This window comes from Pteropus vampyrus, unplaced genomic scaffold (genome assembly GCF_000151845.1).
Source record: "Pteropus vampyrus isolate Shadow unplaced genomic scaffold, Pvam_2.0 Scaffold89, whole genome shotgun sequence".
In the NCBI taxonomy this organism is placed as follows: domain Eukaryota; kingdom Metazoa; phylum Chordata; class Mammalia; order Chiroptera; family Pteropodidae; genus Pteropus; species Pteropus vampyrus.
The window spans coordinates 5,590,840-5,605,546 of NW_011888870.1; the positions used below are offsets into that span (position 1 = coordinate 5,590,840).

The 14,707-nt window shown below is 52.2% G+C and overlaps 1 protein-coding gene across 1 annotated transcript in view; it reads left to right on the forward strand.

Moving 5' to 3' along the window:
• The window catches only part of COL17A1 (collagen type XVII alpha 1 chain), a 55,756-nt gene extending 41,163 nt beyond the window's left edge, over positions 1 to 14,593 (forward strand). The window contains exons 29-52 of the mRNA XM_023532724.1: positions 1,703 to 1,738; positions 1,985 to 2,065; positions 3,461 to 3,496; positions 4,033 to 4,113; positions 5,028 to 5,081; positions 5,228 to 5,269; positions 5,434 to 5,487; positions 6,055 to 6,114; positions 6,373 to 6,399; positions 6,688 to 6,717; positions 6,815 to 6,880; positions 7,184 to 7,234; positions 7,758 to 7,883; positions 8,454 to 8,591; positions 9,103 to 9,171; positions 9,547 to 9,687; positions 10,315 to 10,404; positions 10,506 to 10,616; positions 11,137 to 11,283; positions 11,554 to 11,901; positions 12,467 to 12,604; positions 12,844 to 12,906; positions 13,044 to 13,124; positions 13,474 to 14,593. Of these exons, the coding sequence (XP_023388492.1) occupies positions 1,703 to 1,738; positions 1,985 to 2,065; positions 3,461 to 3,496; positions 4,033 to 4,113; positions 5,028 to 5,081; positions 5,228 to 5,269; positions 5,434 to 5,487; positions 6,055 to 6,114; positions 6,373 to 6,399; positions 6,688 to 6,717; positions 6,815 to 6,880; positions 7,184 to 7,234; positions 7,758 to 7,883; positions 8,454 to 8,591; positions 9,103 to 9,171; positions 9,547 to 9,687; positions 10,315 to 10,404; positions 10,506 to 10,616; positions 11,137 to 11,283; positions 11,554 to 11,901; positions 12,467 to 12,604; positions 12,844 to 12,906; positions 13,044 to 13,124; positions 13,474 to 13,526 (2,123 nt within the window). The 3' untranslated portion in view covers positions 13,527 to 14,593. The remainder of the gene's footprint in view (positions 1 to 1,702; positions 1,739 to 1,984; positions 2,066 to 3,460; positions 3,497 to 4,032; positions 4,114 to 5,027; positions 5,082 to 5,227; positions 5,270 to 5,433; positions 5,488 to 6,054; positions 6,115 to 6,372; positions 6,400 to 6,687; positions 6,718 to 6,814; positions 6,881 to 7,183; positions 7,235 to 7,757; positions 7,884 to 8,453; positions 8,592 to 9,102; positions 9,172 to 9,546; positions 9,688 to 10,314; positions 10,405 to 10,505; positions 10,617 to 11,136; positions 11,284 to 11,553; positions 11,902 to 12,466; positions 12,605 to 12,843; positions 12,907 to 13,043; positions 13,125 to 13,473) is intronic.
• The last annotated feature ends 114 nt before the right edge of the window (positions 14,594 to 14,707 follow it).

The window sequence follows — 14,707 nt, forward strand, 5'->3', positions numbered from 1 at the left end:
CGCCCGCCCTGGCCCAAATCGCGAGCCTCAGCATGGTACCTGGGCATCTTCAGGCTCTCGCTGGAGGAGGATCTGAAAGTGTGCTGCCCATCCTCCTCAAGCCAGTCCACCCCTAGCTTACCTTTAAAATGTCCCCCTAATGCCCTATCCCCCCTCACTTAGGCTTGGTCCCCATACTGTGACATTTCCCCAGGACAGGAACCACCCCCTCTGGTTTTATCCACACAAGGGGCTTTAATCCAGGAAGGGAGGAACATCTAAGATGCCGTTAAGAGGGAAAGTCACCCCTGGGGTGTGACTGGAGCAGACGTGGAGACCCCCACACAGAGGGTGGCACTCTTGTCCTGTTTTGCTCCCCTGCCATTGTCCAGTTCTGCACCCTTAGACCCCAACCTTGAGCCAGTCCAGGGATAAATGATTCTCAGGGACTTCTTCTGCCCCTGTGACCTCCTATCCCTGAACCCTGATATTCTATGGAGCTGTGCTCTGTCACGAACAGTCACTGTCACCTTGGGGAGACCCAAGGAATAAAATAACTACTTTCCAGAAACTATTTCCAATGCCTAGTTGGGCCAAGGAGTTCTTTTAGGACAAATAAATGTAATTAAAAACAATAACAACTGAGTTCGCACTTCCCAGACAGATCTCTGGGTCCGTAGGTCCTTTTATGGATTGATGGCACCTTCAGTTAGACACGCACAGGTTTGCAGATCCCCAAGGATACCAGGCACCCCGTCCTTGAGGGCCTGTGACTTCCTGCCCACGGGGAACTTCAGACCCTCCCTGGACAATGCACACAACAGGCGAGCATTTTACCTAGTACTGGTAAAATGAACCCCGGGGGCTGGCGGATGGCCAGCAGAGGCCCACCCTCCACTTCCCCTTGGAGGGAAGTCAATATCATCCCCATGTGCGGGTGACCGAATTGCTCACAGACCATGGGAAATGACAAAAGGGGCCCCTGAAAGTCCCCAGGGGAGGCCTTTTCCATCCTCTGCTTCGCTCATTTGGCTCCTGAGTCTGGATTTCCGAGATGGCATCTGGTAGGCAATACATGTGGCACAATGTGACTCCGACATTCCCTTCCCGGAAGTCCTCCGTGTTTTCAACCCTCTAAAGCCACAGGCAGAAAAGAGATCTGTTAACATTTACGTAACAGAGCTTACCAGCCACAGAATCCCCTTTTAACTCTGCACAGCTCCTACTACTGTCCCAGAGAACTAGCGTCTCAAGGGGCACCCTGGAACCAAGCCCTATCGGGAAGGCTCACATCTCCGTCCGTTGACCTCTCAGTGCATTTCCTGCCTTAGGCCATTCCCAGTAAGGGCCTGAGATACCTGCTGAGATGCCATCTGTAGAAGACCGAGAGTGAGAGTGGGAATGACTCCTGAGTCAGCCTCATTCCAGCATCACTAAAAGGCAAACTCTCTGACATCCACCAATGAAGCCCCTGCATGGAGTCCCAGCTTCTTCCAAAAGCAAATGTGGGCCAAGATGATCAATACTTCGGCCTTCAGGGTCTCCAGTGCAGAGACTGGTGCTTAATGCGTCCTGCACACTCCCCTTAGTTCATTAAAATGCCATTAGCCTGCAGTTAGAGGCCCAAGAGTGGATCTCAAATGCAATCAGAAGCCTTGGAAGTGATTTATTAGGCCACGAACTGATCCTGGGAACAACCACTCTCCTTCTCCTCCCCTCGCAGGTGAACCAGGCGCTTCAGGCAGGATCATGACTGCAGGTAGGCTGGCCCTGTGTTGTATGTTCTCATATACCCAGCATCTGCCCCAGCTCTGCCTTAACAGCCTCCAAGAAGTGCCAGTCTGTAGGAGCTTTGGGCAGGACGCAGTGCTGGGCTCTTTCAGCAGTGAGGCGGTGCGGGGGAGTTTAGAAGTAATGAGAGCAAGAGGTGCTGGCCTGGCATGGGTCCCAGTACCCCTGAGCCGGAAGAGTGGGACTCAGCGTTCCATGTGCCTTCTGTTTTCAGAGGGGTCATCGACTCTCACCGTCCCAGGCCCTCCGGGACCTCCTGGAGCTATGGGACCCCCAGGACCTCCAGGTGCCCCAGGTCAGTCCATTTTCTTGCTTTGCCCCAAATCAGCAGTAGGCCTTGGTTGCATTTGAATGTAGCAGCATTCACCCAAATCCTGAAATACAGGGCAGAAACTGGGGAAGTAGAGCAATGAGGTGGCTGAGAAAGCCCCCTCCCAGACAGCCGAGAAAGCCCTCATCACACACTAGCGAGTATCCCAAGCACTGCATAGGCCACAGCACTATTGGAGGCACAAGCTGGTATATGATTTGCCCAAGGTCACTTGGCTAAGAATTAGCAGAGTCAGGATTTGGCCCAGATCCTTCTGCCTCCAGAGTCAGTGTCTAGCCAGTCAGAGTGCTCGGTCCTCAAATTACATCCTCCTGAAAAACAATTTGATAATATGCATCAAGGGCAACAAAAATGCTAGGAATCTAGAGAAAATATCCCAAAATTGTTCAATGATAATGAAATTGGTTACAAAAATATGAAGATTTAAAGAAATTTGTTAAGAGATAAAGGTATTATTTAAAAGAGCAGATTGCTAGATAATGTGTGCTCTGTGGTTACAACAATATTTTTACTAGATGCAGAAAAAAAAAACCTGCTAAAAAGAAATAAAATGCCTACAAGTGAAGGAATTATGGATAATACTTTTTTCTGTTTTTCCAAAATGCCTGTTATTTTGTTATACAGTTGACCCTTAAATAACATGGTTTGAACTGCACAGGTTCACTTATATGTGATTTTTTTCAGTAAATATATTAGAACATTTTTTGGAGATTTGTGAGAACTTCAAAAAGCTCATAAACAAACTATAATTTTCTGAATAACGTCTTTTCTCCAGCCTACTTTGTTGTAAGAATATAGTATATAATACGTATAACACAAAATAAATTGACTATTGATGTTATTTGTAAGGTTTCCAGTCACAGTAGGCTATTAGTAGTTAAGTGTTTAAGGAGTCAAGGTTATACTGTGTAGGGGGGTCAATGCCCTTAACCCCTGTGTTATTCAAGGGTCAACTGTATCTACTTTTTAATTCTTTAAAAATGTTCATGTGTAAATACAATATATGATTTAACATGACCAATGCAAGTATGGACCAGCCTTTCCTCTTGATAAGTGCAGTGAGAGAGGGGACACTGTGGGCATTTAGAAGTCCCTCATCATTGGACAGTGTCAGAGAGGGCAGTCCTGCCCATCTCAGGGGCCCGGTGCCTGGCAGAGGATTTCCCACTAGGATGGACCATAGGGCTGGTCTCAGATTGCTTATTGCTCTCAGATAAGCACGCCGACCTCTTTGAGCCACGGTTTCATGCCTCATAAGGAAGCTACATGTATACCCAGGACCTGCCTTTCTTCAGTTCTTTCTAGAACTGTGACCCTAGAGGTGTGACAAAATCTTCTCTTTTCCAACCCCATGTCCAGGCCCTGTCGGTCCAGCTGGTCTCCCAGGACAGCAAGGTATGTCACGTCCTGAAGGAACACATGACTATGGACTCAGTCGAGAGGGCTTCCTGCCCAGACTAGACTTGGGCTCTGATCTTTAAGTGAAGCAAGAGACATGCATTTGGGGAAACGGGGTGAGCGGGGGACACAGTTCTTCACCTAGGGCCTTGCAAGGCCTCAGCTGCAATGGCGACACTGCCTCTCATCCCCTTCCATGTCTCTGAGAAAGTAGGGGTCCTTCGGACAGGGGATTGAAGCTCTGTGGCCCCCTGGTCAGGGTACAGCTGTTTTCACAGGCCTCAGGCCTCTTGTGACAAGATCTTGACGATCATGCCACTGTCCAGAGATTTATCCAAATACCAAAAAATAGTCAGGCTTAGGAAAAGCTGATCCACCTCCTCCTGGGTGTTTCTTGGCTGACAGGACAGTTCTCAGCCAGCTTGCTGGCCTGCCCTGCCCCAGACACCTGGGCCGCTGCAGCCCATCCCGAGGGAAAGCACTGACCGGTTGCTGTGGGGGTACCCACCCCAACTCTGGGATCTCCCCCACAGGCCCGCGAGGGGAGCAAGGAATTGCTGGTGAATCCTTCCTTAGCAGCAGCAGCAGCTCCATCTCTGAGATCCTCTCTGCCCGTGAGTGCCCCCATGTTCTCCAGGACAGGTGACGCGGGGCCCAGAGTGGGAGAGACACCGGTGCACTAGGGCTGTGGCAGCTGCACCAGTGAGCCGTGAGGAGCCCCAGATGTGGGCAAGGGCAACCAGTTCCTCTGGAATGCAAGGCTAGCAGAGAAGGAACAGCAGGGTTTTTGTCAGCTGTGGGGATGAGTCCCTAGGGATGGGGCAGCTGTCAGTGAGGCCCTCAGAACTCCGGGAGGACCAGGAGTATGCGGGGCCTCCAAGTGAGCCAGACATGGTGAGTGTCCCCAACAGAAATACTGCATCCCCCACTCACTGGGGGCAACGACAAGGGTCTGTGGGTTCTCAGTCCATGGGAGGGCCAACTCCCACGTCCTCCTGTTCCCAAAATCCTTTAAAGAGCCCAGGCAGAGATGCCACTGGGCCTCCTACACTTGGGCACCTGAGCATCTGGACACCTGGACAGCAAAGACAACAGCCAGCCCCGGTCCAGCAGTCCCTATGTGCCAGAGATTGTGCCATGGCATCTCACTGAGTTTTCATAAGGCCCTGTGACACATGTGATATGTGTCTGGTTTACAGAGGAGGAAGCTGTGGCTGAAAGAGGTTGAGAGCTCACCCAAAGTCACCAACTAGAAGCGGCGGAGCAGGGATTCAAACTCAGACTATCTGACGCTGAAGCCACATTCTTAGCCATCGCTCGAAGCACCCATATTAGCTATCAGGGAGTTCAACAGCAACCCTGCCCTGCTTCTGAGCAAGGGTGCCCCTAGTAGAGGGTGTGCTTGAGGGTCATGTGCTCTGACCCAGGGCTTGGCGTGTGGGTGCGAGTGTAGCCTGGCGAGGGGTGAAGCTGGCAGATAGCAGCTCCACGTCAGCTTTTGCTCATTTCTATTTTCTTCTCTCTACAGAGGGTCTTGATTTACGAGGTCCCCCAGGCCCACCTGGACCTCCTGGGCCGCCAGGTGAGCATGTCGGGGATCTTTGGAAGGTTAGGAATCTTGGGGGCCAGGGAAGTAGAGGCACTTAGTGAGGAAGCCAAAATCCTGCTCGCAGGGGCGGGGTTGGCTCTCTGGGTTCAGCACCTCCTCTTCCTCTCTCTCTTCTACAGGACGTGCCATTCCAGGCCCCCCAGGCCCTCGAGGACCAGCAGGTGAGAGCAGAGCTCCCTGGTGGGAGGTGCCAGATGATGGGACCCAGAGCCCAGGCTTCCCCTGGGCTGGCTCTTAGGAAAGAGCTTTCCTACCACTTTTCCTGGGCAGAGAGTTCCTGGCCCACCTCTTGACATTAATAAACCTTGATGGTTCTCTTATCTAGGGGAAGGCGTGCCAGGTCCGCCGGGCCCACCAGGATCTTTCCTGACCAACTCAGGTAATGTGCAGTCAAGTCACACCTGTCCCCACCTCAGTCCTAGCCCCAGTACATTCTGTGGTCACAGCATTTGGCCTTCCTGACTTAGTCACCACATTTCCTCCTGACATTACACTGGTGTATTTGCATAAATTCCATGCCACCTGCTGCATGTAGAGAGGGTAAATGATGCCAGTCCTGCCTCCCTGATAGTCCCTGGTAGCCTAGCCTGAGGGCGGGAGTCAGTTCTGCGGTTGGGGAGATCTGGACTGGGAAAACCTGATTCCTGTCCTTGGGGAGCCCCAGTTTGATAAAATAGGCAGGACACATGGACATGAAATGAGATCAATGCCAACAGTAAAATATAGAAATATATGGAAATAACTTTAGAGCAAACATTATCCCAGAACTTCTCTCTAGTAGAAAATCAGTCCATCCATCCATCCATCCATCCATCCATCCATCCATCCATCCATCTATTTGACAAATATCGATTGAGCATCTACAGTATGCCAGGCACTGTGTTAGGTGCTACTCCCTCATGAACATCACTGCACCCACATTCAAAACTATTTCTTTCCTCTGCAGAGACCTTCCTCTCTGGCCCTCCAGGCCCACCTGGCCCCCCAGGTCCCAAAGGAGATCAAGGTGAGAACAGCATCTTGACATTAAGATGTGCCTCGACATATCCGACTGGTGGCCAGGAACACGGGGTGTGGGGCGCACGGTGTTCAGAAGCTCTACAGAGAATTCCCACCTGCGCATTGGCCCGGTGGGAGGAGAGGCATGAGGAGCCCCAGGCTATGTCTGCTCCAGCCCTAGAGCCCCATCCTCTCCCCATGGGCCCCTTGAAGTCACAATAGGTGGTTAATACATGTCTCACAACTCTCTGCCTTCTTCCCTCAGGTCCCCCAGGCCCCCGAGGACACCAAGGTACAGTAGAGCTGGCATCAAACAAAACCAGGGGTGGGGGTGAGCGTTGGGGTGGGAAAAGCTGACCTTCCAAGAGACTTGAGCAAAAGTAGATCGGAGTCTGTGTCTGCCAGTGGTTGAGAATGTGTGTGTGTGTGTGTGGCCACTCTAGGTACTGCCCAAAGCACAGTGCAGCCCCAGCAATCATGAATCTTGCAGAGCCTTGGGAGGGGAAGGTGCTGTCTTGGGCTGGGGCCTGGGGAGGGAGGACAGCACAACTGACCTCTGCCCTCTCACTGCGTCCCTCAGGCGAGCAAGGCCTCCCAGGCTTCTCCTCAGGTAAGTGCTGAGTCCCCCTCCCCGTCCCCACTGCAGGCTCTGGCCAGAGCCGCTCCCAGCCCTGGCTGACTGCATTGTGTGTGGTGTTGGCTTCCAGGTTCCAGTTCCCTCGGACTCAATCCACAGGGACCACCCGGCCCTCGCGGACCCAAGGGTGACAAAGGTCAGTGAGGGAGCAGCCAAGAATGTGGTGAGGAGTGTGGTAAGGCTGGCCCCCCAGAGCCTGACTAGTGAGCAGCAGGCACTTGGTGCTAAAGCCTTGGGAGGAAGAAAAGGGTAAAGAAAGGAAGGGGCTAGAGGGAGGAAGGGTTGGGGCTGTGGGGACACACAGTTTCTACCCGAAGGGAGCTCGTGGTGTCACAGCAGAAATGGACTAAGAGATACGCTGATAAGTGTGGTCAGACTTAATAAGGGAAGGCTTCTCAGAGGAGGTGATGTTCACGGGGCTTCTTGGTTTGGACTCCAGGTGATCCCGGAGTTCCAGGGTCCCCTGGCATTCCCGGCGGTCTCCTTCAAGGTAAGAACCAAAGGTGACCAAAGTTCCTCTCCCCTTCCTCAAGCAAGGCTGATGATGCCAATGCGGACACTGATTCATTCATTCATTTATTCATTCATTCGTCCATGATTCATTGTTGATTAGGTACTTTCTCCACGTGCTAGGATCTCTGAGCTGCCTTAAGGAGGTTGCAAGTTAGTGGGGGCAGGAGGGAAGGACCCCTGCATGACAAAGATGGCTAACAATGCACATGACAAAAGATGGAGACAGAGCAGGCCCAGAAGCCGGGCTGTTTAGAGACGAGGGCAAAGAGCAGGTTGCTGAAGGGTTTGGGCTGGAGAGCTCCCAACTCTGGGCCCCTTGCAGACAGTGACTGCTGCAGGCACTCCTTTCCTCTCATTTTGGGGGAGCCCTTCTCTTTGCCACTGTCCTCTTTCTCCTACTGAGAAAGACCCTCCCTCCCCAGACGATAGAAGCAGTGCCTGGGCCCCTTTGTCTGACCCTAAGGTGGAGAGACCAGCTCAGAAGGCTTTCTTTCTTCCAGGGGGATCATCATCCAGCACCATGTTCATGCCAGGCCCACCAGGCCCCCCTGGACCCCCTGGGCCTCCAGGTTCCATCAGCAGCTCTGGCCTGGAGATTCAGCAGTACATCTCTGAGTACATGCAGAGTGAGTGCCCGGGTGGCAGTCGGACTGTGTGTGCATGCGTGTGTGTGTGTGTGCGTCTGTGCGTGCATACACAGCCGTTTCTAAGGCAGACCCAGGTCTTCCACCCCTGGAGCTGGGACTGCAGGTCCATGAGCTGCTGCCTTCTCCTGGCTGTCCACACACATGGCCTCAGCCTCGCCCCAGTAGAGGCTTGCTTACCCACATGCTTACCCACACGCTTGTCCACATGTACACACAGCTACACATACTATCACACATGTATACTCCCCAACCCCATCCCTGTGCCCCCTGTGGACGTGAGTGTGTGATTTCTGCAAATGTGAGCATTAGGACTTTGTCAAAAGTGCAGCTAACTAGAGTCTTGGTGGCCCATAGACCTCGAGTACCTCCTGACCCAGCATAGGCCCCTGCCTCAGTGTCTCCATTTGTAACAAGGGGTGTCTAGGCTCCCTGCTGGCCCTGCCTTGGGCCTGTGTGTGGGGTGGGTAGGTATTTCATCAGGTTCTTTAGGTCCCCTCCACAGGGAAGACATGCCCACTTGGGGACAGGCTTGACTTTCTTTTTTGGCAGGTGACAGCGTTAGGTCCTATCTGTCTGGAGTTCAGGGTCCCCCAGGCCCACCTGGTCCCCCTGGGCCTGTCACCACCATCGCGGGTGAGACCTTCGACTACTCAGAGCTGGCAAGCCTCGTCGTGAGCTACTTACGGAGTAAGCCTCTCTCACTCCTGAAACAACCCTTCCCTCCAGGGTCCACTTTTGTTCTTGGAATCTCATCTCTTAATTCACTGCTGGCTTTGCCCTTCCTCTGAACATGATGTTCAAATCTGAATTCACGGTCATCAGGCCACTGGGAGGGAGCTAGCTTCAAAAAGGGTTTGTCCAGATGAAGCAACACTGCAGGGCCGTGTTTAGTGAGCCTTCTCGCAGTGGATGAATGTGTCCTAAGCATGTGAAAAGGGGTCATTTGGGTTGGCAGGGTCTCGTGGGAGTTCGGCTAAGGGCTGTACCTGGATGAGTGTCTCCTGAAAACAAACTGCATTTCTTACCAAGCAAAAGCAAAACTTTGACCTTTCTGTGTTTTCAAAATAACCTCCTGTGCCCTGTTCAATTTGTCTCCCCCAAATGGAAACGGACAGTTGGCCAGGCCTTTATGATTCTGCAATAATGGGGATGTTGCTTCAGTAGGTACACAGGTAACCCCATGTTTCCTTTCCCACAGCCTCGGGGTACAGCATCAGCTCGTCTTCTGCCGCCATCTCTTCTGAAGACATCCTAGCTGCACTACAGCGTGAGTCGCCTGCGTCAGGCTGGAGGGTGGAAGCTCCTCTGCTGTCCCCTGTCTCCCCTTGTCAGGCACACCTTGTCCCTCTCTGAGTCTTATGGGCTGCAAAGGGTAGATGGTTCTTCAGGACAAGAGGCCACTCCCTAACTCCCAACCACTAGTGAGTCAGCAGCTGACTGGAAAGGGGGCAGCAAATACCCTCAACCCATGCCAGGTAACCAGGCAGGTGCCCCTTCAGGTACTTGAGGACTTGCTGGTTTCCTCCTGTGGGCCTGAGAGAGAGCTTGCATGTCACTCAGCAGCCAGTCCGTGTGGGGGACACCAAGCTGTGGCTACCCCACGGCCCAGGTGGGTCCATGCTAGCGCATTCTCTCCTTTCAGGGGACGATGTGCGTCAATATCTGCGTCAGTACCTGATGGGCCCTCGGGGTCCCCCAGGGCCACCAGGAACCGGGGGAGAATGGTCCCTGCAGTCCTTGGACTATGCAGAGCTGAGCACTCGCATTCTCAGCTACATGTCGAGTGAGTGTCTGTCCTCTGCAGGCAAGGGTGATCGGGAGGGCCCGGGGTGAGGGCATGGGGCTAAACTTCTCCAGAATGGCCCACTGACCGTCTCCCGTCAAGCCACACCAAACCCAGAAGGAGTGAGCTGCACTCAGAGCTTTCAAACCTGTGGCCCCAGGCAGGTCAAGGAGCCTGGCAAGGGAAGCCAAAATGAGTGTCTTGGGCACCATTCTGCTTGGAGTTTGCACACAACTCACACATACACTTCTCTACAGAGCGACACAGTTCACATGCACACTTCTCCACACACACTTCTCTATACACACACACCTCCCCCCACACCACACATACACTGCTTGACATGCACAAACACTCCCACGCACCTAGAGGGAGGAGGGATGTGGGTCCTTTTTAACCCGCATTCTTCCCACTATCTACCTGGGGCCCCTCTTCCTCAGTGTCGTTACCCAGGATTGTGTCTCTGCGTCCATCTTTTTGCTGGTCCCTTCCTGCCGCCCCCTTTTCCCTCTCTCAGCCCCACTTCTATTCACACTGCGTCTGCCTGGCTCCCTCCCTGACAGGGTGTCTCCATTTGCCTTCCCTGGCTGATCTGAATCCATTACAACTTGGGATTTTGTTCCTCAGGTTCTGGAATCAGCATTGGGCTTCCCGGGCCCCCTGGACCCCCTGGCTTGCCGGGGACATCCTATGAAGAGCTCCTCTCCTTGCTCCAAGGTAAGGCTGAGCTGGGGACATCTGTCCAAGCGGTTTGGGACAGAAGGCAGAGCCCTTGGCCCAGGCCATGACTGACTCCTTGCTTTTCCTTGGTGTCTCAGGGTCTGAATTCAGAGGCATCGTCGGGCCCCCAGGTCCCCCTGGGCCACCGGGGATCCCAGGCAACGCATGGTCCAGCATCAGCGCAGAGGACCTCTCATCTTACTTGCGTAGTAAGGCGTGGGGAGCAGGGGTGAGGAGGGCAGAGGGCTGCAGCCAGCCTTCAGGGCTCCATGGGTTTCAGCAAGGGCAGGCATGCATTTAAGCCAGTCACCAGTTACCAAGTCCTCCTGCAGCACGTACACGGCTGGGCACTGGAAAGGAGCGCATGAGCTTTGAGGTGCTTTCAGCCTGGGCAAAGGGCAAAGTAGGGAGTGTTCCCAGGTACAGCCCTTAGAGAACTCATGAGCCAGGGTGTGAGCAGGGCTGGAGTTCCAACTCTCAGTGACAGAAAGGCTGAGGGGGAGGGAATATGATTTGGATTGAATGAGGCTTAGACTTGGGAGTGGGCCAGTAGAGAACAGTCATTCCTGGGTGTTGCTCTGAGCCTCTGTCATTCCTCCTCCCCTCAACCAGGGGCCCCGCCTCATCGCCTCCTTTCAGAGAGGGGCCCACATGGGGCCCTGAGCCCAGGCTGGGAATGCAGTGTTCTCAGCAGGGTGACCCCTGATCTTTCTCTTGCTTCCCATGCAGCTGCTGGCTTGTCATCCATCCCAGGCCCTCCGGGCCCTCCTGGACCCCCAGGCCCTCGAGGGCCTCCAGGTGTCTCAGGAGCTCTGGCAACCTATGCAGCTGAGAACAGCGACAGCTTCCGGAGTGAACTGATTAGCTACCTGACAAGTAGGTGCCCCGAACATCACTGTCCCTCCTCTGTCCCCTTTTTAGACCATGCTTCTCCCTGTAAGGGGAGCAGAAGGTACTTGAAGGACCCTGGGAGGCCAAATACATGAGAAGAAACTGGAGAAAGCCCAGTTTCTTCCCAACCAGCACAGTCCTGCTCGTATAAAAGTGCCTCAATATGCACATCCTGCTTAGGGCTGTTGGGACTCTTAACTCCCACCTCTTTCCACCCAGACCTGAGCTCCCGCTAATGCAGCTTCCTCCCCACAGGTCCTGATGTGCGCAGCTTCATTGTTGGACCCCCAGGCCCTCCGGGGCCTCAGGGACCACCTGGAGACAGCCGCCTGAGGTCCATGGATGGCTCCTACAGTCAGGGTAGCAGCTCCTCACACAGCATCAGCCGGGGCACCTCCTACAGCTCTTCCATGGGCATAGGAGGTGCCAGTGGAGGCTCCCTGGGTGAAGGGGGTGCCTTCGGCCCAGACCTTGGCTTGGGCCCAGGATATGGGGCAGCAGCAGGTGGCATGTACGGTGGTGATGGTGGATCATTTGGAGCTGGCTTTGCTGGCGGTCTGGATTACAACGAGCTGGCTGTCCGGGTGTCCGAGAGCTTGCAGCGTAAGTGGGGACACTTTGGCCTCGGTGCTAGTGGGGGCAGTGAGAGGAGCATGTGAGCATCTCCACATCTAGGCTCCAGAAACTCCTCTCATTTTTAGAGCACCTAGGCTGTGAGGCCAGCAATCCTAGAATCTGATGGACAGAGACTGAAGACAGGAGGCTCCAATCTAATTCTCAGCCAGCTTAGTTCAAGGGGCTGCAGTCAGGACCAGAACCTTGGCTACGGGGAACAGAGCATGTTGGTGTCTTTGTTCTTTGCTTTCCCACTAACTTGTGTGGGTCTCAGAAGTCTTTATGACTATAATGGTTTTCTGCTGGGGCTGAGGGAAGGCTGATGGCTAAGAAAGCCTTTCTCCCTGTACCTTATCAGCACAGCTGTGCAGGCAAAAAGCCTTTGATGAAAGCCTACTGCAGCAGAAACTGGTGCCAGTCATCAGGGGAGGACAAGAAAGCCACAGGGCTTTTCCTGTCACTTAACCTAGTTTAATTTTATCGGGGCTTAGACAATTATAGGGTGCTGTACTTTCACTGTGAAGAGGGTACCCACACATTTGTGTTTTTACAGGTCAGGGCCTACTGCAAGGGATGGCCTACACTGTCCAGGGCCCGCCAGGCCGGCCTGGGCCCCAGGGGCCTCCCGGCATCAGCAAGGTCTTCTCTGCCTACAGCAATGTGACTGAGGACCTCATGGACTTTTTCCGAAGTAAGGATCTTCTGTTTTCCCAGCCCATAACTTGCTGCACAGTCTCACATGGGGCCTGCTCCACAGAAACTAGTCTCCTGAAAAACTTCACCGAATACCTGAGACGCTGAAAATCTGGCAGATTTAAACTTTGTTTTCCTTCTACAAGCCCAAACTCTACCACCACCTGTGTTACAATCACTTTATCTCCCCAGCTTCAAGGGCGATTGCTAGTCTAAAACCATCTTTCCCCCTTACAGCTTATGGAACCATTCCAGGACCCCCTGGGCAGAAGGGAGAGATGGGCATCCCAGGACCGAAAGGTAAGTGGTGGCGGGAAACAGCCACCAGGATCTCATGTAACAACACCCTCCTGCTGAAAAGCAACTCCCTTGCCAGTGCTATGCTGTTCCTCCAGGCCCCGCAACTGTGCTTTACTTAGCATGCTTTGTCCTCCTAGGTGAGCGAGGCCCTGCTGGGCTACCTGGCGAGCCTGGGCCACCTGGCCCTCGAGGGCACAAGGGAGAAAAAGGAGACAAAGGTAAGCCTCAACTTCCCGTTTCTGGGATACTAGGAGGACAATTTGTTCCATAAGGAGCCTGGAAAAATAAGGCAAATGCTAATTACTAAAGGCAGACCCTGCCAACATGATTTGCATAATAATCAAACAAACAGCTAGGGAGAAAGGAAGGAGAGTGCCAATTTAGGGAGGAGAAGGAGAAGCAATCTGGTAACAAAATAGAGTAAACAATTTAAATCGATAGGCTTTACAAAAGAGTTCATCTTTCAAATTAGTTTTACAGTAGTCATAGTTGTCATAATTGCCCGAGCTAAAGTCTCCAGAGACCACAAGATACTTTTTAATCTCTTACTCATCTTCTAACTTTCAGGTGACCAAGTCTATGTTGGCCGGAGAAAGAGAAGTATTGCTGTCAAGCCATGAGCTACCCGTGGCAGAGAACATCCACCAGACCAGTTCTTGCAATGGCTTACGGTGCTTTGGTCAAAATGTCTCCAAAGAGTGAAAGCTGGAGTCTCAACATCCTACTGACACAGCATAGCCAAACAGTCAGCTAGAACACATTTTAGTCTGGAACTTTATATATAAATAATTCAGTCAGAGACATACAATCTGAAACAGCTTCGCTGGGTAGACCCGCAGGGCTGCAGTGTTGTAGGAGGGGACTGACTTCTCTGCTATCTAGACCTGAGTTCCTTGGCTTCTTTAACATTTTGTTCAAGCCCCAGCCTAGGAAAGCCAGTTACATTTAAAAAAAAAAAAAAAAAGCCAAGAGTCCTTGAGCTTTCCCTAAAAATGAGCCAGAAAAATGGCAGATGGGAAGGAAATGTCTTCCTGGGGGCGACACTTGGCAGGGGATATGTCCTGGTTAATGCCTTAAAGCTGTGGTATCGGCTCCCTCCTCCCCTGTTCACTCTACATTCTCTAGTCACGGAAAAGAGCTGGCTAAGAAGCAACTCTTACAACTGAAAAAATTAAGAAATTCACCTCCCCTGAAGGTGGTGACAGGGTTTCTATTAGTTATTCTAACTACGTATCATTTCCCCACCTGCTTACAAAGTTTCATTGCAGCTGTGATCTGTATCTGTAGGTCCACGCTAGAGTTTATAGGTATCTCATACTGAACTAGACTGCAGCAAAGAGGAAAGGAAGGGCAAGGAAGAAGAGGGAAAATAGACTACATCTACTGCTGGGGAGACGTCACTTCTGTTCTGCACTTAGGAAATGGCACTGGGGACTAGGCGCAGTTGGTTTTTAAGCACTTTTCAATGTCTAAAATCAATGTGGTCTATTAGATGAAAAGTCATTTCAATTGTAAAATTTCCAATTAAAGGATTTTTCCCCTTTTTTAATATGTGTACTGTGATCCATCTAACCAAAATAAAAAAGAAAGAAAATATTTTGAGTTAATTGGGTTTGACCCTAACACTATTACAAACACATGAAAGCAGAACTGGTTGTATTTTGGGACACAGTTTCTTGCATTTTAGTTATTGCGATTATTAAAAGCAGACCTTGATCTGCAACTAATAACTCAATTTGGGCCATTACCAAGCATCTGAAGGATTTCCCTAAGCATAAGTTACTTGAAGAACAGATGAGCA